Consider the following 16,182-nt stretch of genomic DNA (forward strand, 5'->3'; position numbering starts at 1 on the left):
TTAACCAAACGATATTCATTTTAGGACAAATTTATCCATATGATAACTGAAACTGTATGTCGTTTATAAGATATTGCAATCGTTCTGCTTTAAAATTAATAAATAAGAAACACCCTCGGTCTGTAGCCCTTGGCTGAAAAGTCCGTTTGCGCACCTTTTCTGATAGTGCGCTTTGAGTGGTGCCACCGTCGTTGTAATCAAACTGTAGTCGTTAGTTTTAAAACATTTTTTAAAAACATTTCTAATGGTGATTGAACCATTAAATTTCTAATGTAGCGTAATTTTAACTTAAATCAACTGAAAATAACACTAGAACCTAGAGTCAAGTATTCCTTTAAGAAATTGGCTTAGTTAAGAATTGATTCATGAAATCAAGTAATACAGTTACCCTGGAAGTCAGTTGGTGTGGTATTCGGGTGTTATGACAATAATGTGTATGCAAATAGGTTTACTTGTTGTTTGTTTTATTTGGAACTCGGTGAGTCATTCACGTATAGTGTAAAATCAGTTCGTATGTACTGTCAAACCTGTTTTATCACACACCTCTGTATAATGGACTCCTGCTCTTAACGGTCATTATATGTTCTGTGAAATTTGAACTGCCCGGAGGTTTTGACGTCTGTCACTATTGTGAAATGACATCCATATAGGCAAGTGTTGAATTCAAATTTCATGCATGCCCCAGTATATGGGAAGTGCTTCCTTTACTAATTGAGAATACTCCTTCCCAGCCTTGGTAGGTGTTCGTGATGTGAATGTGGTTGTCCTTTTAATCCGGTCCTCATATATTATTTAATCCGATCCTTATATAGAGATGTATTGACAATCCCGTGGCAAGGTTTATACGGATACGGATATAGGATTGGCATTCATGATACATTTTAGGTGAACCAATATAATAGTGCTAGAGTTGATTTCCGTGCAGTCTTTGCACAGCATCGGAAGAATCTCACTTCACTGATTTTGACTACCTTTTTCCCTTTCACAGTCTTCACGAATGAAATTTCTAAACACTGGACCTTCGGTCCACCAAGCCAGCAAAATTTACTGGACCGGACTAAATTTTACTGGACCAATATTATTTTGACATTTTTGACAATAAAGAACAAAACGCATCCATCACATGCCTTCTACACACTGCAATGATAACACTAGGAATACCTATCAAATATTCATTCACATGCCTTCTACCACATGCCCTACAATAAAAAGCTGCAAAATAGAACAACAAATCTGCGTTAGTCCGTCAGTGAGCATGTATCACACATACCTTCTAACACACTGCTATGATAACAGTAAGGATACCTATCAATATACATCACATACCTTCTACACACTGCTATGATGAACAGTAGGAATACCTATCAAATATTCATGATATACCTTCTACCACACTGCTATGATAACAGTAAGAATACATATGACGTTTAGTTGTTAGCGATGAAACAAAGTTTAAAAGTGTTATCAGTCCTTGTGTTTGTGAAAAAGGCAGGCGAGTGAAAAATCACACGCCTTGGCTTGCCGAGGTGTGTGAGTGTGATTTGCATCCGAGTGCCCGCAGGTCACGAGGCAAACTAGGGGGTTCGGGGGCATGGCCCCCCAGGAAAAAATTTGAAATCTAGACTTCATGAAATGCCATTTCCAGCATTTTGGGATAAAAATTAGCTCTGCATTTGTACTCTTAATTTGGACATTTTTAGGCGATTTTTTTCCATCCTAACAAAAATATCAGTTCTTGAACTATATTGATGTGATACACTGTGAATCACGCATTTAGCATGTTTAATACAAAAAAAGGAACAACACTCAATTTTTCAAAGCAGACTATCAAAATTTAATAGTATTTGCAACATCGATAATCATTCATCATCTTAATTGTTTGAATTGTTTGTCACATTCGAGGTTATTCAGAGTTTCATTCAAGAAAAACCATATCATGTTTTGCAATAAAACTTCACTAACAAACCTAATCAGCAGGCCTTTTTTTAATTTTTCATCTGTCAGCTGCATGCTCATCATCAGTCTCGATCTGGAGGCGATGTTGCCAGGAGAGGCGAGCGCTCCAGATGCGAAAACGCTCGATGAACGAACGCAGCTGCCTCGGCATGAGCGACACACGAGCGTCGCTGCTGCGTCGCATTGTGCGCGTCGTCCCATCGATCAAGATGGCGGCCCCCATGGAGGGTTACTGCAGCAGATTTTAATCGCGAGAGAACAAGTACTGTTAAAACGAATTTAGCAGACGAAATTGATACAAATTGATTTAGAAGTAATGAATGAATGAAGAAGTGAAATAAAGTTGAAATAGATTGCAATTGACGTCAGAAATGTTAGATTCGCATTCGCCAGATTTTTCGGTCGGCCATCGTTGTAAACAACCTCGCAAGCACGAGCGAACAGCTTTTGGCAAAACTTGCGCGCAAACGCCCTCAGCCTGCGCAGCTCAGGCGTCGCGCTCGCTCGCGCAGTGTCGTTCAAGAAGGCGAGCGCGAGCGAACGCGAGCGAGCGTTTCGGTCTCCGTGAAAACCGCCTCTATCTGCTGTAGCAATTGAATACAGTAACAGTCATATCATCATTGTATGGCTCGGTATGATAGGCCGGGATGTTTTGGTTTTGGTTTTTGGTTTGGTGGGTCGGTGTGGCAAAAGCGTCAACAGGCAGACAGTAGACTTTGTGAGTACGACGGATCGAGGTGTAGTGTTTACTGGTTGCAAGTGTGTAACGAAAGAATACGCAGAGTCAACAGTACGTCAAGCTTTTCGTCGGTGATAAATAAATGATGAGCGGATGGAGATTTGATGTTTAAGAACTGCTGTGGTATAAAGCGTTACAACTGTCGTTATAATGAAGACATGTGAAACCGACTGTCCGGCAAAATGTCCGTGATGTTTTACAACCAACGTTTGCGTTTATCTTCGAGTTTACAAGTTGGACTTTAATTGAAAAACAAACACGAAGAGGCTCGTGCGTTTTGATAATGCTTGAGATGCGCGTTGTTTTCGCAGTTATCGTATACAGTAAGTAGTCTCATAAATACTTTGATAAAATTATTTAAATACTGTAACTCAGAGTGGCTGAAAAAAACAACGGGTGGAACCGACGGTCCCCATTTAACTGTTAAATTTAACTGGACCGAGAGAGATTTTGGTGGTCTCGGACCACGGTCCACCGCCTAACGTCGAAGACTGTTTAATATTTTTCTGTTTTTTCAGACCTACATTCTCTCCGATTCCTGTGTCACTATATTCTGCCTTGGCCTATATGCTGCCCTTTGCTTTTGGAGATACAGCGATATACAGATAGCCAACGCTTCGAGTGGGTGAACTCTGTTTGCTTTCTTTATTCATCCCTCACGATATATAGCATAAGAACTAAAAATACGAATACAAATACAGGAGTCTTACTTCACCAAATGAAAATTGACTAACAAACATACAATGTTACATGCACTTACAAACTGCACTACATCACACGGATCAGGCATTACACAGTGGATTACTGTTACGGTTACTGTAAGCAATACTGCGAACATCTAAACTACAGTGCTATAATTGATTAGCTTACGTTGTGGCGACCTCCAGCAACACTAACTTTAACTTTTAAGGGAAACTTTAAGAAACACAGCCATGTTTCTTAAAACCCGCGTTGGTAACGAAAACGAGGTGGTAATAATAAAACGAAAACGAGGCTACCTAGCCACAAATAACCGCATGCAGGGAGAATGATCCGGTCTCCTGTTGTACCGCACGAAAATGTAACATCTGTGAGACTGACAATCCAGTACACTCCCCGTCTGATGTCTATCAGATATCACCACTAGACAATCAATACACAACCAATAACGCGATTATTGATTATAAACTATTCGCGTCACAGATAGACAGTCAGTCAATCAGGCGTATCAGCTCGGTCACAGGCCGACTGAACCTCACAGTCCTTCCTCCTCGGAGAATCCTAACTTGAGCCTTTCGAACGTTCCCATCACTCTCACTAGGCATAGCACCTTCAACAATGCCCATGGGCCACTCACTTCGCGGCACCTCCTTATCCTTGAGTAATACAATGTCACCATCTTTGATGTTAGGCTGGCTTTCTCGCCACTTACGACGGACCTGTAAGGTCTGAAGGTAACCTTCCCTCCAGCGTTTCCAGAATGCATTGGAGAGGACTTGAACTCTCTTCCAATGTTCCCGGTAAATATCCTTCTGGTCAAAGTCGACACATGCCAATGGGTCTCCGCCGACTTTCTGATTCAGGAGTGTCGCAGGACTAAGAACCATAGGGCATTCCGGGTCCGTAGATATAGGTGCCACTGGTCGCGAATTCACTATGGCACATACCTCTGCCATGAAGGTAGTGAGAACCTCATGAGTAAGGTTCTTCACACCACCTCGGTGTAACATAGAGTCAAGAATTCTCCTCGCGATACCAATCATCCTCTCCCACACGCCTCCCATGTGGGAGGAGTGTGGCGCATTGAAGATCCAGGTAACTCCCGATTCATAGAGGTACTTCTTGACAGGACTGTCTTCGACGTTAACGGTGTCGATCCTGAGACTCCTGGTCGCACCGACAAAGTTGGTGCCTCTGTCTGATCTGAACTCCTTTACGTTACCCCTAATGGCGACGAAGCGACGGACAGAATTTATGAACGCTGAGCTGCTCATGTCCTCGACGACCTCAATATGAATTGCGCGAGTAGTCAAGCAGGTAAACAATATAGCCCAGCGCTTGCTGTGGGCTAATCCACCCCTCGTTCTGCGGGACACCACTGCCCAAGGTCCGAACATGTCGACACCTACAGACGTGAAAGGTGGTCCAGGTGCGAGGCGGTCAGCAGGCAAGTCAGCCATCTTCTGGTGCTCCAAACGTCCACGTAGTTTCCTGCAGGTGACACAATGATGAATAATTGTGGAAACAACTCGCTTCACCCCTACTATCCAGTAACCATGGCTCCTTATGGCTCCCTCGGTAAGTAGCCTGCCTTGATGCTCAACTTTCTCATGAAAGTGGCGTACCAGTAATCTCGCTAAATGACTTTTAGCTGGCAAGATTACCGGGTTTGTTTCTTCTATGGGGAGACAACCTTGATTGAGACGACCTCCAACCCTCATAACGTCATCATTGTCCAAATATGGGTTGAGAGGACTGATAGCACAGTTATCGGGAACAGGTTTCCTATCCCAAAGCCTCTGAATTTCCTCAGAATAGGCATCTCGTTGTCCTTGTCTCACGATAAATTGCTCTGCCTCTTTGTAAAGATCGACTGCCGACGATTTACCCTTGTCAGCTCCTTGCTTTCTTCTGCTTTTAAAGCTCCTTGCAGCTCGTTTGAGAACAGAGATGGCAGCAACAAGTCTATACCAGCTCGAGAATCGCTCAAATTTCTCAGATATGCTCTCGTCAACTGTGGTTTTACGGACGCCAACCTCAACTTGTGGTCTTAACTCCTTATCGTTGTCAGGAGAGACTAGAGGGTAGGTCTCCGAAAGGTTATCATTGTCGCGCCTTCTCAATTGTTCCGGTCCTGATAGCCACACACTAGCTGCAAGCTGGTCAGCTGCTATCAAGCTTCGTGTACCCTGATCTGCCGGATTCTGGTCGGTTGGTACGTGTGACCATTGCTCAGAGCGTGTCGCACGATGGATTCGCTCAACCCGGTTGTCGACGTATGTGTAGAATCTGCGTGTCATATTGCGGATGTAGCCTAACACAACCCTGCTGTCACTGTAATATCTGAACACTCTAGGGCTAATGTTCAAACTTTCACTTACAGTCTCGTCCACTTCAACAGCAAGGATTGCTGCGCACAACTCCAGTCGAGGAATGGTGTGCCCGTGTGAAGGCGCTAGCTTAGCCTTTCCCATAACGAATCCCACTTGTCCTTCTCCATCCTTGTACGTTTTGACGTAGGCAACGGCGGCAACAGCCTTCTCTGATGCGTCAGAGAAAATATGCACTTCTACTTTCTCTGCAGTACTGAGCGACAAGGGTACGTACATCCTCGGAATCTGCAAGTCCTTTAGTTGACTGAGAGACCTCTTCCATTCCACCCAACTAGCTAGGGGTTCGGAGGGTAAAGTCTCATCCCAGTCGACACCCTTTGTCAACTCTCGAAGTAGGATTTTTCCATGTACGGCAATGGGTGTTATGAAACCCATGGGGTCGAAGATACTATTTAGCGTGGACAGCATTCCCCGCCGTGTGTTAGGTTTCACCTCTAGTTGTACGTCGAAGGTGAAATGATCGGCGTTCAGGTCCCATGACATGCCAAGACTGTGTTGTACAGGTAATGGGTCCTTGTCTAAGCTCAGGGATTTAAATTCCTCTGCCAGCTCCTGCTCCGGAAATGCCTGCATGACTTCAGTGCTGTTAGATGCTATCTTATGCAGCCTTAGGTTCCCTTGAGCCTTGAGCACCTGCTGTGTTTGTGTCATGATATCGATAGCTTGCCTAGCTGTGGGTAGGGAGGTGAGTGCGTCATCGACATAGAAGTTCTCCTTCACAAACTCACTCACATCTCCTGCCGCATCTTTGACGGTTTCACGCAAACAATATGTCGCGACTGCCGGTGAGGGGCTATTCCCAAACACATGAGCTCGCATCCGGTATTCGATGAGGTCAAGGTTGGGGTCATTGTCGCGATACCACAGAAACCTTAGAAAGTCACGGTGGTCTTCTCGTACCAAGAAAGAGTAGAACATCTGCTCTATGTCTCCTGTGATAGCGTAGGCATCCTTACGAAACCGCAGAAGAATTCCCAACAAACTGTTGGTTAGGTTAGGCCCTGATAGGAGCGTGCCATTCAGTGATACGCCTTCATACACTGCCGAAGAATCAAACACGCCTCTTATCTTGTCAGGCTTCTTCGGGTGGTACACTCCGAAGATTGGTAGATACCATACTTCCTCTTCCGTCGGCAAGGCGACTTCAGCTGCTCCAGAGTCTATAACTTTCTTCATAAACTTTATAAAGTGTTCTTTCTTCGTAGGGTTTCTCTGAAGATTAGCATCCAGAAACTTTGCACGTTTCAAAGCCAAGGACCGGTTGTTGGGCATCACCTGCCTTGGAGAACGAAAAGGCAAGGGCGCAGTCCAACACCCTTTATTGTCCTTTGTGATATCACGTTCCATGATTAAACTCTCGGTCTTCTACCGACAGACCCAACTTCTCGTCATCTTTTGTCTTGACGAAGAGCTCATCACCATGATACAAGGTTCTCATAAAGTCCTGTTTCTTGTCTTCGCACTTGCCTTCATGTAGTGTCAGGTTTCTACTACACGGTTCGAAAATGGTTCCTCGGCCATCACATGAGTCTTGAAACTGTTGACATGTATTGTGTCAGGTCTATGTGCCTTCCCTAGACAAACCTCACCGATCACTACCCAGCCCAAGCCGAGCCTTTGGGCGAACGGGGCATCTCGAGGTCCTATCAACTGTTCATGCACATGGTGTGCATTGATTAGGTCTTTCCCTATCAACAGGCCAATCTGGCAATCACGATTCACTGACGTGAATGACGTATTCGGAGCGACATGGGGACTAGTAACCACTAACGGTGTAGTGTATGTTACACGTGGAGCTGATGTCTTGACAGATACATCTCGCGCTACATGTGGTACCGATCCCACAGTGATGTTTTGCTTCTCTGGTTGGACGCTCCGCCTCTGCTCCTCAACGTATTCCCTTATTCTTCTATTATGGGATTCCTCCTCCACCACTGAAGAATGTGAGGAACGATCAGACCAATCAGTAATCATAACCTCCAGTTCTGCGTCTACTATAGCCACTTCCTCTTCCACCTTCAGTAGACCAAGTTCTATCTTTAAATCCGATTTCTTCTTCTCCGTCTTAGCCCGTAACACCTTTTCATCATTCTCCGCCTTAGCCCGTAACACTTTTTCATTCTCCTCTAACTGTGCCTCTTCTCGCTTTATGTTAGCTGCTCGTTCAGCGAATTTGAGGCGAGCACGTGCTGCCTCAGCCTTCTGCAGTTGCTGAAGCCTTGCGCTACTCCGTGACTGAGCTCTACTGCTTCCACTTTTAGAGCTATGCCTACTTGTTGTACATGTACGCACATCTGTGTTCACGTTGTCTCCATCTAGTGCCTTGACAGTAATATCTATTTTTTGAAGAACAGTCTGCACTGCAACACTGACACGGTCTATTGCACTCTGTTGTGCGATCAGTTCCTGTGTACTATTTTCTGTGTTTGTACCTTCTAAAAATCCTATGAACTGTCCATGTACATGCTTGTATCGATCGAAGCACCTGACAACATTGTACCTAATGTCCAATAGAGGTGCTTTCTCTTTATTACCTATGGCAAGGTCTCTGTCCGTGCCTATAGTCTGTTGAATACGACTTAACTCGCTTTTATAGTCCGCTACCCTAGACATGTAGAGGTTTTGCCCTCTCTCTGTTAGAGTTCGTTGGCGTCTCATTCTCTCGTGCTGTACAGTAGGGCTGTCGTCCGGTGCATTGGACAAACAGTGTTCCTGTATGGTGACGTCAGAAGAAGCATCCGGCGGTGCGTTGGCCGAGCCTTCTTCTTGTCTGCTAGCACTGTCCTGCATTGAAGAGTCATCGTCCACTGCTTTGGTTGAATCGTCTCCTATCAGAGTGATATCCTCCCTTTCTGCCATCACGAGTGCAGCTTTCTAGTCCAACTTCTTACTATTCTGCCTTGGCCTATATGCTGCCTTTTGCTTTCGGAGATACGGCGATGTACAGATAGCTAACGCTTCGAGTGGGTGAACTCAGTTTGCTTTCTTTATTCATCCCTCACGATATAGCGTAAGAACTAAAAATACAAATACAAATACAAGTCTTACTTCACCAAATGAAAATTGACTAACAAACATACAATGTTACATGCACTTACAAACTGCACTACATCACACGGATCAGGCATTACACAGTGGATTACTGTTACGGTTACTGTAAGCAATACTGCGAACATCTAAACTACAGTGCTATAATTGATTAGCTTACGTTGTGGCGACCTCCAGCAACACTAACTTTAACTTTTAAGGGAAACTTTAAGAAACACAGCCATGTTTCTTAAAACCCGCGTTGGTAACGAAAACGAGGCGGTAATAATAAAACGAAAACGAGGCTACCTAGCCACAAATAACCGCACGCAGGGAGAATGATCTGGTCTCCTGTTGTACCGCACGGAAATGTAACATCTGCGAGACTGACAATCCAGTACACACTATGTAGACCCTTAAGTAGGTTATTGATCTACATTATATAAAAGGATGACTGTACTTGTTTATATTTATTGTACACTGTAACTCTGTTAGTGTTAGGTTGACCATTATGTGAGTCATGCATGAGACAAGTGTCAAATTTAATTAAAGGAATAATAAGCCCATTGATTATGCAAAGTTGACGAATGCTACAGTAACTGGCACTTTGTGTAGTTAATAAATGCATTACCTTATAGCCAAACGCGTATTAGTTTGTCCAATATCATTGCTGGTTACTAAGAAATGTCTAATTGAAATCCGCAGTCCAAGGAATCAGTTGACTGACTTGTTTACAGTTTTGAAACCGCATACGGCGAAACGTGATTTATAGTGCACCGGACATTTTCGTACGCATGCTCGGCCGTACGCAATGCTAGCGATAGTACAGTACCGTAACTGTATACGTAACAGTAGCTCTGATTGTAATGAACGTGGAATCCACGTACGAATCACGGATGCTCGTGATAATGAAGTAGGCTATGTTGGGGGCCAACAGGCAACACTATGGGGGGATCGCGGACTAACCACAGCCACAGACTAAACATGGAAAGCAGACGGCACTACGCGTATTTACGTATATTGTTCAAACGAATACACCGTCCGAAATTGAAAACATGTGGGTACCCGTTCATTAGCACCCACGGTTATTTACTTGTGCCTCAATACCGAGAATACACCCAGAGATACATTCTACTAACTCATTAGATGTTATAAGCATCCCGGGACAAACAATTCTCTGCTCAACACCCGTAGCAACATGTGACATCACCTAACTGAATTCGAGGCTATTTTGCTTGGCAACCAATTTAGCGTTGGCGCCAGATTACCAGATTTACGGATTTCAATTAGACATTTCTTAGTAATTAGCAGTGATATTGGACAAACTAATACACGTTTGGCTATAAGGTATTGTACTTATTAACTACAGAAGGTGCCAGTTACTGTAGCATTCGTCAACTTTGCATAATCAATGGGCCTATTATGCCTTTAATTGTGATGTTTCTACAAAGGAGTGTTTGCTGGTCTTATGAAAGTATTACTGAAATAGCCTGTTGATTGTGAATATATGTGTTGATGTAAGTCATGATTCCGAAATAATATTTGTCAAATAAATGTTTAATACTATCTTATCATATTTTATGCAGATTCTATTACAATTGTGTTACAATATTCATACATTCACATGCAGTTGTGCAGGAGGAACATTAAGACTTTTTACAAACAAATATATATACAGTGCATATATGCTCTTAAACTACTTTATCGATAACATGGTTACTTCCACAGACAGCACTAGTATTACTGGTTTCAGTTAGTTGTATCGAGCCTCACGCTGTCTTCATAGTCCAAGTGGAGCCATTCTGGTACCTGAAAACAAAGTTTCCATCACATTATCTTATTAAATAACCAGATTAACAATAATTCATACGGATGTCTTTAATTAATTAATGAATTATGCAATAAAAGCTACAAGCACTGCCTACAACAAGTTTTCTGGATTTTTTTTCTAATAATGCAGTTTGTGATTGAGAATTTGTAGGTGGGTACTTAAGTAGACAAACCTCTTCCATGTCTGTAGTCTTCAGCTTATGTAACTCTGCTTCCAGCTCGGTTTCAACGCCATCCAGCTGATCAACGAGTTCCTCCAACTCATCTTTCTTAGTCTGCTCCGTGGCCAGCTGTTCTTTGCTTAATCTCTGCCATAAAGAACACCATGTATTAATACAGGAACTTGGAAGAGTATTTTAAATTGATCATATGGAACTTCTGTGGAACTTGTTCTCTGGCATTGCTGTTTCGTTTGTCAACAATATCAGCACAAATCTAAACTACTAACAGTTTTACCAAATATTGCCAAAAAATTGCTAAATATTGCTGCCTTGCCAGGAAAATATTAGTTTAATCAATAGTAGTTTGGATTACATCCATAGCATACAAATATAATTATATATGACATGAATCACTAGCACTTACAAGAAGGTTGTCAACAGATGTGTAGTCTGCATAAGCTGGCTTGGGTACCTTTATTTTTCCAACTGCTGCTGCTGTCCTGAAAAATAGAAGTTTAGGGTAAAACAAAGCTATTTATTAATGCCATAGATAGACAAATGTGGCAAGGCGACATATAACAACAAAATAGCTCTACCTATGTTTTGCCAATTTCATAACTTCATCGGTTTCTTCGTAATAGTCAGGCTTGGTGCTGTGCAGGACTTCAGTGATAGCGCCATCTACCAGCATTGTTACAAAACTTTGAGTAGATTTACTCACAGTGTTCCAGTGATTGAGCACCTTCTTTGATACCTAAATCAGTGGAAATTTGCGATGTTATCATTGTTTATTATATCAAATGTATGATATTTTAAAAATGTGCAGCATAAAAGTGCAGCTGTTCTGGTAATGGCTGCTGTAGCAGTTGCTACATTTACACTACACCCAGTCACGAGGACTGAACGACCCAGCACAGGACACCTGCTATTTGTGCAGCTATTAATGAAAACACTGAAGAGACTTGACTGGTCTCATGAAATCATTTCCTTAAAGAATTTAACCAAAAATGCAATTCCTGATATATGAACTTTGACCACTACATTAAAATGACAGAACTTGGTGCTGCTTGGCTCTTTCACTGATCTACTCTTGTGTAGACAAATAGAGACTTTCTAGGACCTGACATATGCAAAGTCCACTCATGGACACTATCAGTGAGGAAACGTTATAATACCTTGAATTCCTTCAGAGATTCATCGTCGGAATCAACCTGACGAGACGCATCTCTTTTTCCTCCACCAGTATTTCTTTTTTTTGGGGGTTGAGTGTTGCTCTGGCTGTTCTTTGAACTCTAGAATAACAGTATATATATACATACAGTGTTTCCCCTAGCCAAAAAGGTCTGTGAAGTGGTAGATTTTTTTTGGTGCATTTGCGCATTTCGAGGTCCTAGCAAAGCGAGCAGTTTTTTAAACAAATGGTGCAATTTGGTGCATTATAAGCAATGTTCTATGGAAGAGCACTGATTTTCGTCAGCGAGGTGGTGTTTTGGACAAATTTCTGTGTGGAGGCTGAGAATTTGAACGAGGCAGCCTGCCTCGCTCGTGTCAATGCAGGGGAAACACTGTACATATATATATAATTTCCCAATTTCAACATATCAATTTCTGTTGTGTGTATATATTATAAGTGTGTATAGTGCGCGTGCATGCCACTTGCTACGTGCACTACCAACCCCGATTTCAACCTGCTACATGTACCTGGTGCTACATTTACACATAGCACCATAAAAACTTTTTGTTTTGAAAAACAACTAAACAGTATGCAGACCAGTGATAATCCATAACATTTGCATGTATAAAGTAGAATACAATGTCATACACATCCACAATAAACATATATTCGAAGCAGCTCAAATAAAAGTTGTTTATCTGCGTTATACTTATAGGTTTTGATGTTGATCAACTTGATTATTTGATCCCCCTGGGGGGGGGGCACTCCATATATATTGCATGGTAAGTATGTGCCGCAGGAGAGACCCCCATTTTCAACCCTAAACTTCCGTTCCAGTGCATCACATTTTTAAGAATATCTCGCATCACAAGTTTAGTTACCATGCAGATCTTACATTTTTGCTGTTCCAGAGACCGTAGTTTTTAACATTTCCGTTCCAGTGCATCGTACTTCAGAATACATTGAAGCCGGGCCGTGAAGGCATGCATGCAACGCATGCGGATATGGATGGATGGATGGTCAACTGCTGCTGCGTGTCCAGTTCCATAGTATTGCATTTCAACGAAATCCTAGTTCCGGAGACCCCCATTTTCGAACACAGCCAGTTCCAGAGCATCCCACATTCAACAAACATTAGTTCCAGAGCCCCCCATTTTTGATTTTGCAGTGGCACATACCTACCATAATGTGGCTCATAGCCATAGGGTCTATGTCCCCCAGGGTACTGCCGGAACGTACCCTGTTAACTATTTGATATGGTTAAGGTTAGGGTTAGGGATAGGATTAGGGTTAGGGAGTAGGCATAGGCGACTCCCTAGACTCGTTAGTGGAGTAGGCGAGGTACGGTCCGGCATATTAGATATATATATATACGGTATACCGGACCGTACCCAGGGTACGTTCCGGCAGTACCCTGGGGGACATAGACCCTCTCAGCCATAATGTGGGGTGAGTGCCCCCCCCCTGGGATTTGATCCACCTACTTTTAACAAGTTCCTCTTTGTCTTTGCAATCGCTGCAGTGGACACCTTTCTCAGTGGAGTAGTTCTATTCCTGAAACAGACAAGTATAAAAGAATAATTCCTCAATTGTTGCTAATTGTTCCTTATATTATAATTAAAATACAGTAAAACTCGCATAAGTCGACACTTTTGGGACGAGCATATTTGTGTCGACTTACGAAAATGACGACTTACGCGTATGTAACGACATTTTGTCGACTTATACAATGTATGTAATGCGCGTATACACTGTATTAGCTGCCTTGCGTAGCAGGACGTACATTTGCGGTGCACATCTGGGAAATTTTCTTGGAACACTTGCTGAAAAAAATACGGTAATTCGGCGAGGCCGAACTCCTGCCTATGTTAAAATCAGGGAGTCCGACAGTAAATCAGGGAGTATTTGACTCGATCCGGACTCGCGTTAATTCCGCACCCTGCTTTGGGCTGCATACACTATATAATACACTGTATACAGTGGGGAATCTGGGGGTGTGCGAGCTGCGAGATGGCAATGTGATTCAAACAATCTGTCTGCGACAGCCAGCCAGGCGCGTAGCCAGGGGGGGGGGCGGTGGGTGCGGTCGCCCCCCCCCAAAACGCCGGCCAAAAAAAGAGAGAGAAGAGAAAAAAGTAAGAGGACGTAGGAAGAAAAAGGAGCATACAAAGACACATGACAAAGACTGTGTTAAAAAGATTATAAAAGAAACAACAGATATATCCAGTCAAAATATTTTTAAATAATTAAAAGATATCTTTTAATTATTTAAAAATATTTTGTGAAATGAGCTTTGAGCCCAGCGCAGTTCGCCTTTATCCAGCTCGGCATAACATATCATGCGTACCTACACAATAATATGACTATCGAGCTCTACGGATATTTTGTGTACAACGGGTCGGATTCTCTACGTGCTACTTGTGTATTCTTATTGTGTGTCTGACCTGTCACACAGTCCTGCTAGCAATTATGGAAATCTTATGATGAAATGCTGATTGTTTGGTGATTAGTTGATTTAAACGTCAATATATTTATCACATGCATTATGCTCTTTTCTGAAAATATCCTAAAAAAAATCGAAATCTTGTTTAACAATAAATCCAACATTAATTTTGAAAATTCAGGATTAAGAGTTGAGAACGGTACAACGAATCGTCTTCTTTCTCTAATAATTTAATGAAACGTCAGAGCTAAACTAAAATGAAACTCCCCCTCCCTGCACCCACCCCTAAAAAGCGCGCCCTGCGCGCTCTTTAAGTGATTCGCAGCAGGGGCGTACATCCCGGGGGGATGGATCTTGAAGGAGGGGGGGATGGCCTGTACAAATATACCCCCCTGAAATTCAAAAAAAGAGAAAAAAAGAAAGAAGGAAGAAGAAGAAAAAAGAAAGAAATGTGATTGTTTCAATTTTAGCGTAATGCATGAGAAATGAGTTTTTTAAATGTATGTATAACTGTATAGCCTACAGTATAATTCAGTGTTAATCATGGCTATTGCATGGTATGCAAGACAGACTTTCAAGTGCTCCTCCTCCCCCTCTCCATCACCTTCTTCTCCTCCTCCTCCTCTTTCCTCCTCACGCTGCCCCCAACTCTACCTCCATTACCGTTCTTCATCGAGATCTCCAATCACATTCTCTGGCTCCTCCTCCCCGCCCATACTCTATCGACCTTCCACCCCCACTCGTTTCTCCTCCTCCTTCCTCCCCATAGCCAACACCTACTCCCCTCCTCCTCACCCCTATCCAACACCTCCCACCTCCTCCTCCCTCCTCCTCCTGCCCGCCTACCCCATCAACCTTGCTCTCCTCCTCCATCACTCTTCCTCTGCGCTCCTGCCCCCCAACTTCTTCCTCCATTACCTCTCTTATTCGATCTCCATCACCTTCTCTGCTCTCTCCTCCCCGCCCTACTCGGTATACCTTCCAGCCCCGAGCTCCTTCTCCTCCTCCTCCTCCCCCCCTAGAGTCCAACAATAGAGCACGGCGAATGGGTGCGCAGCCTTCTCCCCTCCTCCCCTAGTCGCCAACACCTCCGCATCCTCCTCCTCCTCCTCCTTCCTCCCCCTACCCATCACCTTCTCTCCCCCCGACTCCTACTTCCTCCTCCTCACTGCCCCCAACTCTTTCCTCCATTACCTTCTTATTCGATCTCCAGGGGCATCCACCTCGCTGCTCCCTCCCTCCCCCCCTCTAACTCTATCACCCTTCCCCCCCTCCTTCTCCTCCTCCTCCTCCCCCTAGCCTCACACCACCTTCTCCCCTCCTCCTCAGCCCTAGATCCAACACCTCCATCCTCCTCCCTCCTGCCTCACTCCTACCACCTACTCGCAACACCGTAATCTCCCCTCCACTACTCCTACCTCCTCCTCATACCTGCCCCTCCTCCTCCTCCCCCTACTCAAGCACCGGTCTCCCGCTCCTCACATCCTTCCTCCTCTCCCTCCCGCTTCTCCTCCATGAGACTTTCTCCATTTACGATCTATCATCACCTTTTTTGCCCCCTTACGGCGCTCCTCCTCCGCGCTACTCCATCACCGTTTCCCTTCCCCCTCCGTCCTCCTCCTTCTCCTCCACCCCATACCTCTTCGACTCTATGACCTTCATCGATTCTCCATTACACGTTCTCAAGCCCCTCCTCACTCCGTTCTTCCCCACTCACACATCTTCTCCCCTCCCTCCTCCTCGTTCCTCCATAACACGCT

The 16,182-nt window shown here is 43.8% G+C and overlaps 3 protein-coding genes across 3 annotated transcripts in view; all 3 read right to left on the reverse strand.

Moving 5' to 3' along the window:
- Positions 1-3,317: 3,317 nt before the first annotated feature.
- On the reverse strand, positions 3,318-7,134 carry LOC106816632 (the record flags this gene model as incomplete). Its single annotated transcript, XM_014821256.1, is given in 1 exon segment — positions 3,318-7,134. A coding segment is annotated over 1 exon segment (3,249 nt), but the record flags the coding sequence as incomplete, so codon positions are not given.
- On the reverse strand, positions 7,132-9,434 carry LOC106816633. Its single transcript, XM_014821257.1, has 2 exons — positions 7,900-9,434; positions 7,132-7,866 (listed from the first exon to the last, which is right to left on the reverse strand). The coding sequence occupies exons 1-2, from the start codon at positions 8,644-8,646 to the stop codon at positions 7,267-7,269; spliced, it is 1,347 nt and encodes a 448-aa protein (XP_014676743.1). The 5' UTR covers positions 8,647-9,434; the 3' UTR covers positions 7,132-7,266.
- Positions 9,435-10,355: 921 nt separating this feature from the next.
- Positions 10,356-16,182, reverse strand: part of LOC106816630 — an 8,907-nt gene continuing 3,080 nt past the window's right edge. Inside the window, exons 2-7 of the mRNA XM_014821254.1 lie at positions 13,464-13,533; positions 11,981-12,097; positions 11,402-11,559; positions 11,230-11,305; positions 10,818-10,952; positions 10,356-10,623 (exon numbers count right to left, since the gene is read on the reverse strand). Coding sequence (XP_014676740.1) covers positions 10,564-10,623; positions 10,818-10,952; positions 11,230-11,305; positions 11,402-11,496 — 366 coding nt within the window. The 5' untranslated portion in view covers positions 11,497-11,559; positions 11,981-12,097; positions 13,464-13,533 and the 3' untranslated portion in view covers positions 10,356-10,563. The remainder of the gene's footprint in view (positions 10,624-10,817; positions 10,953-11,229; positions 11,306-11,401; positions 11,560-11,980; positions 12,098-13,463; positions 13,534-16,182) is intronic.

The sequence above is a fragment of the Priapulus caudatus genome, unplaced genomic scaffold (assembly GCF_000485595.1).
Source record: "Priapulus caudatus unplaced genomic scaffold, Priapulus_caudatus-5.0.1 Scaffold1438, whole genome shotgun sequence".
In the NCBI taxonomy this organism is placed as follows: domain Eukaryota; kingdom Metazoa; phylum Priapulida; class Priapulimorpha; order Priapulimorphida; family Priapulidae; genus Priapulus; species Priapulus caudatus.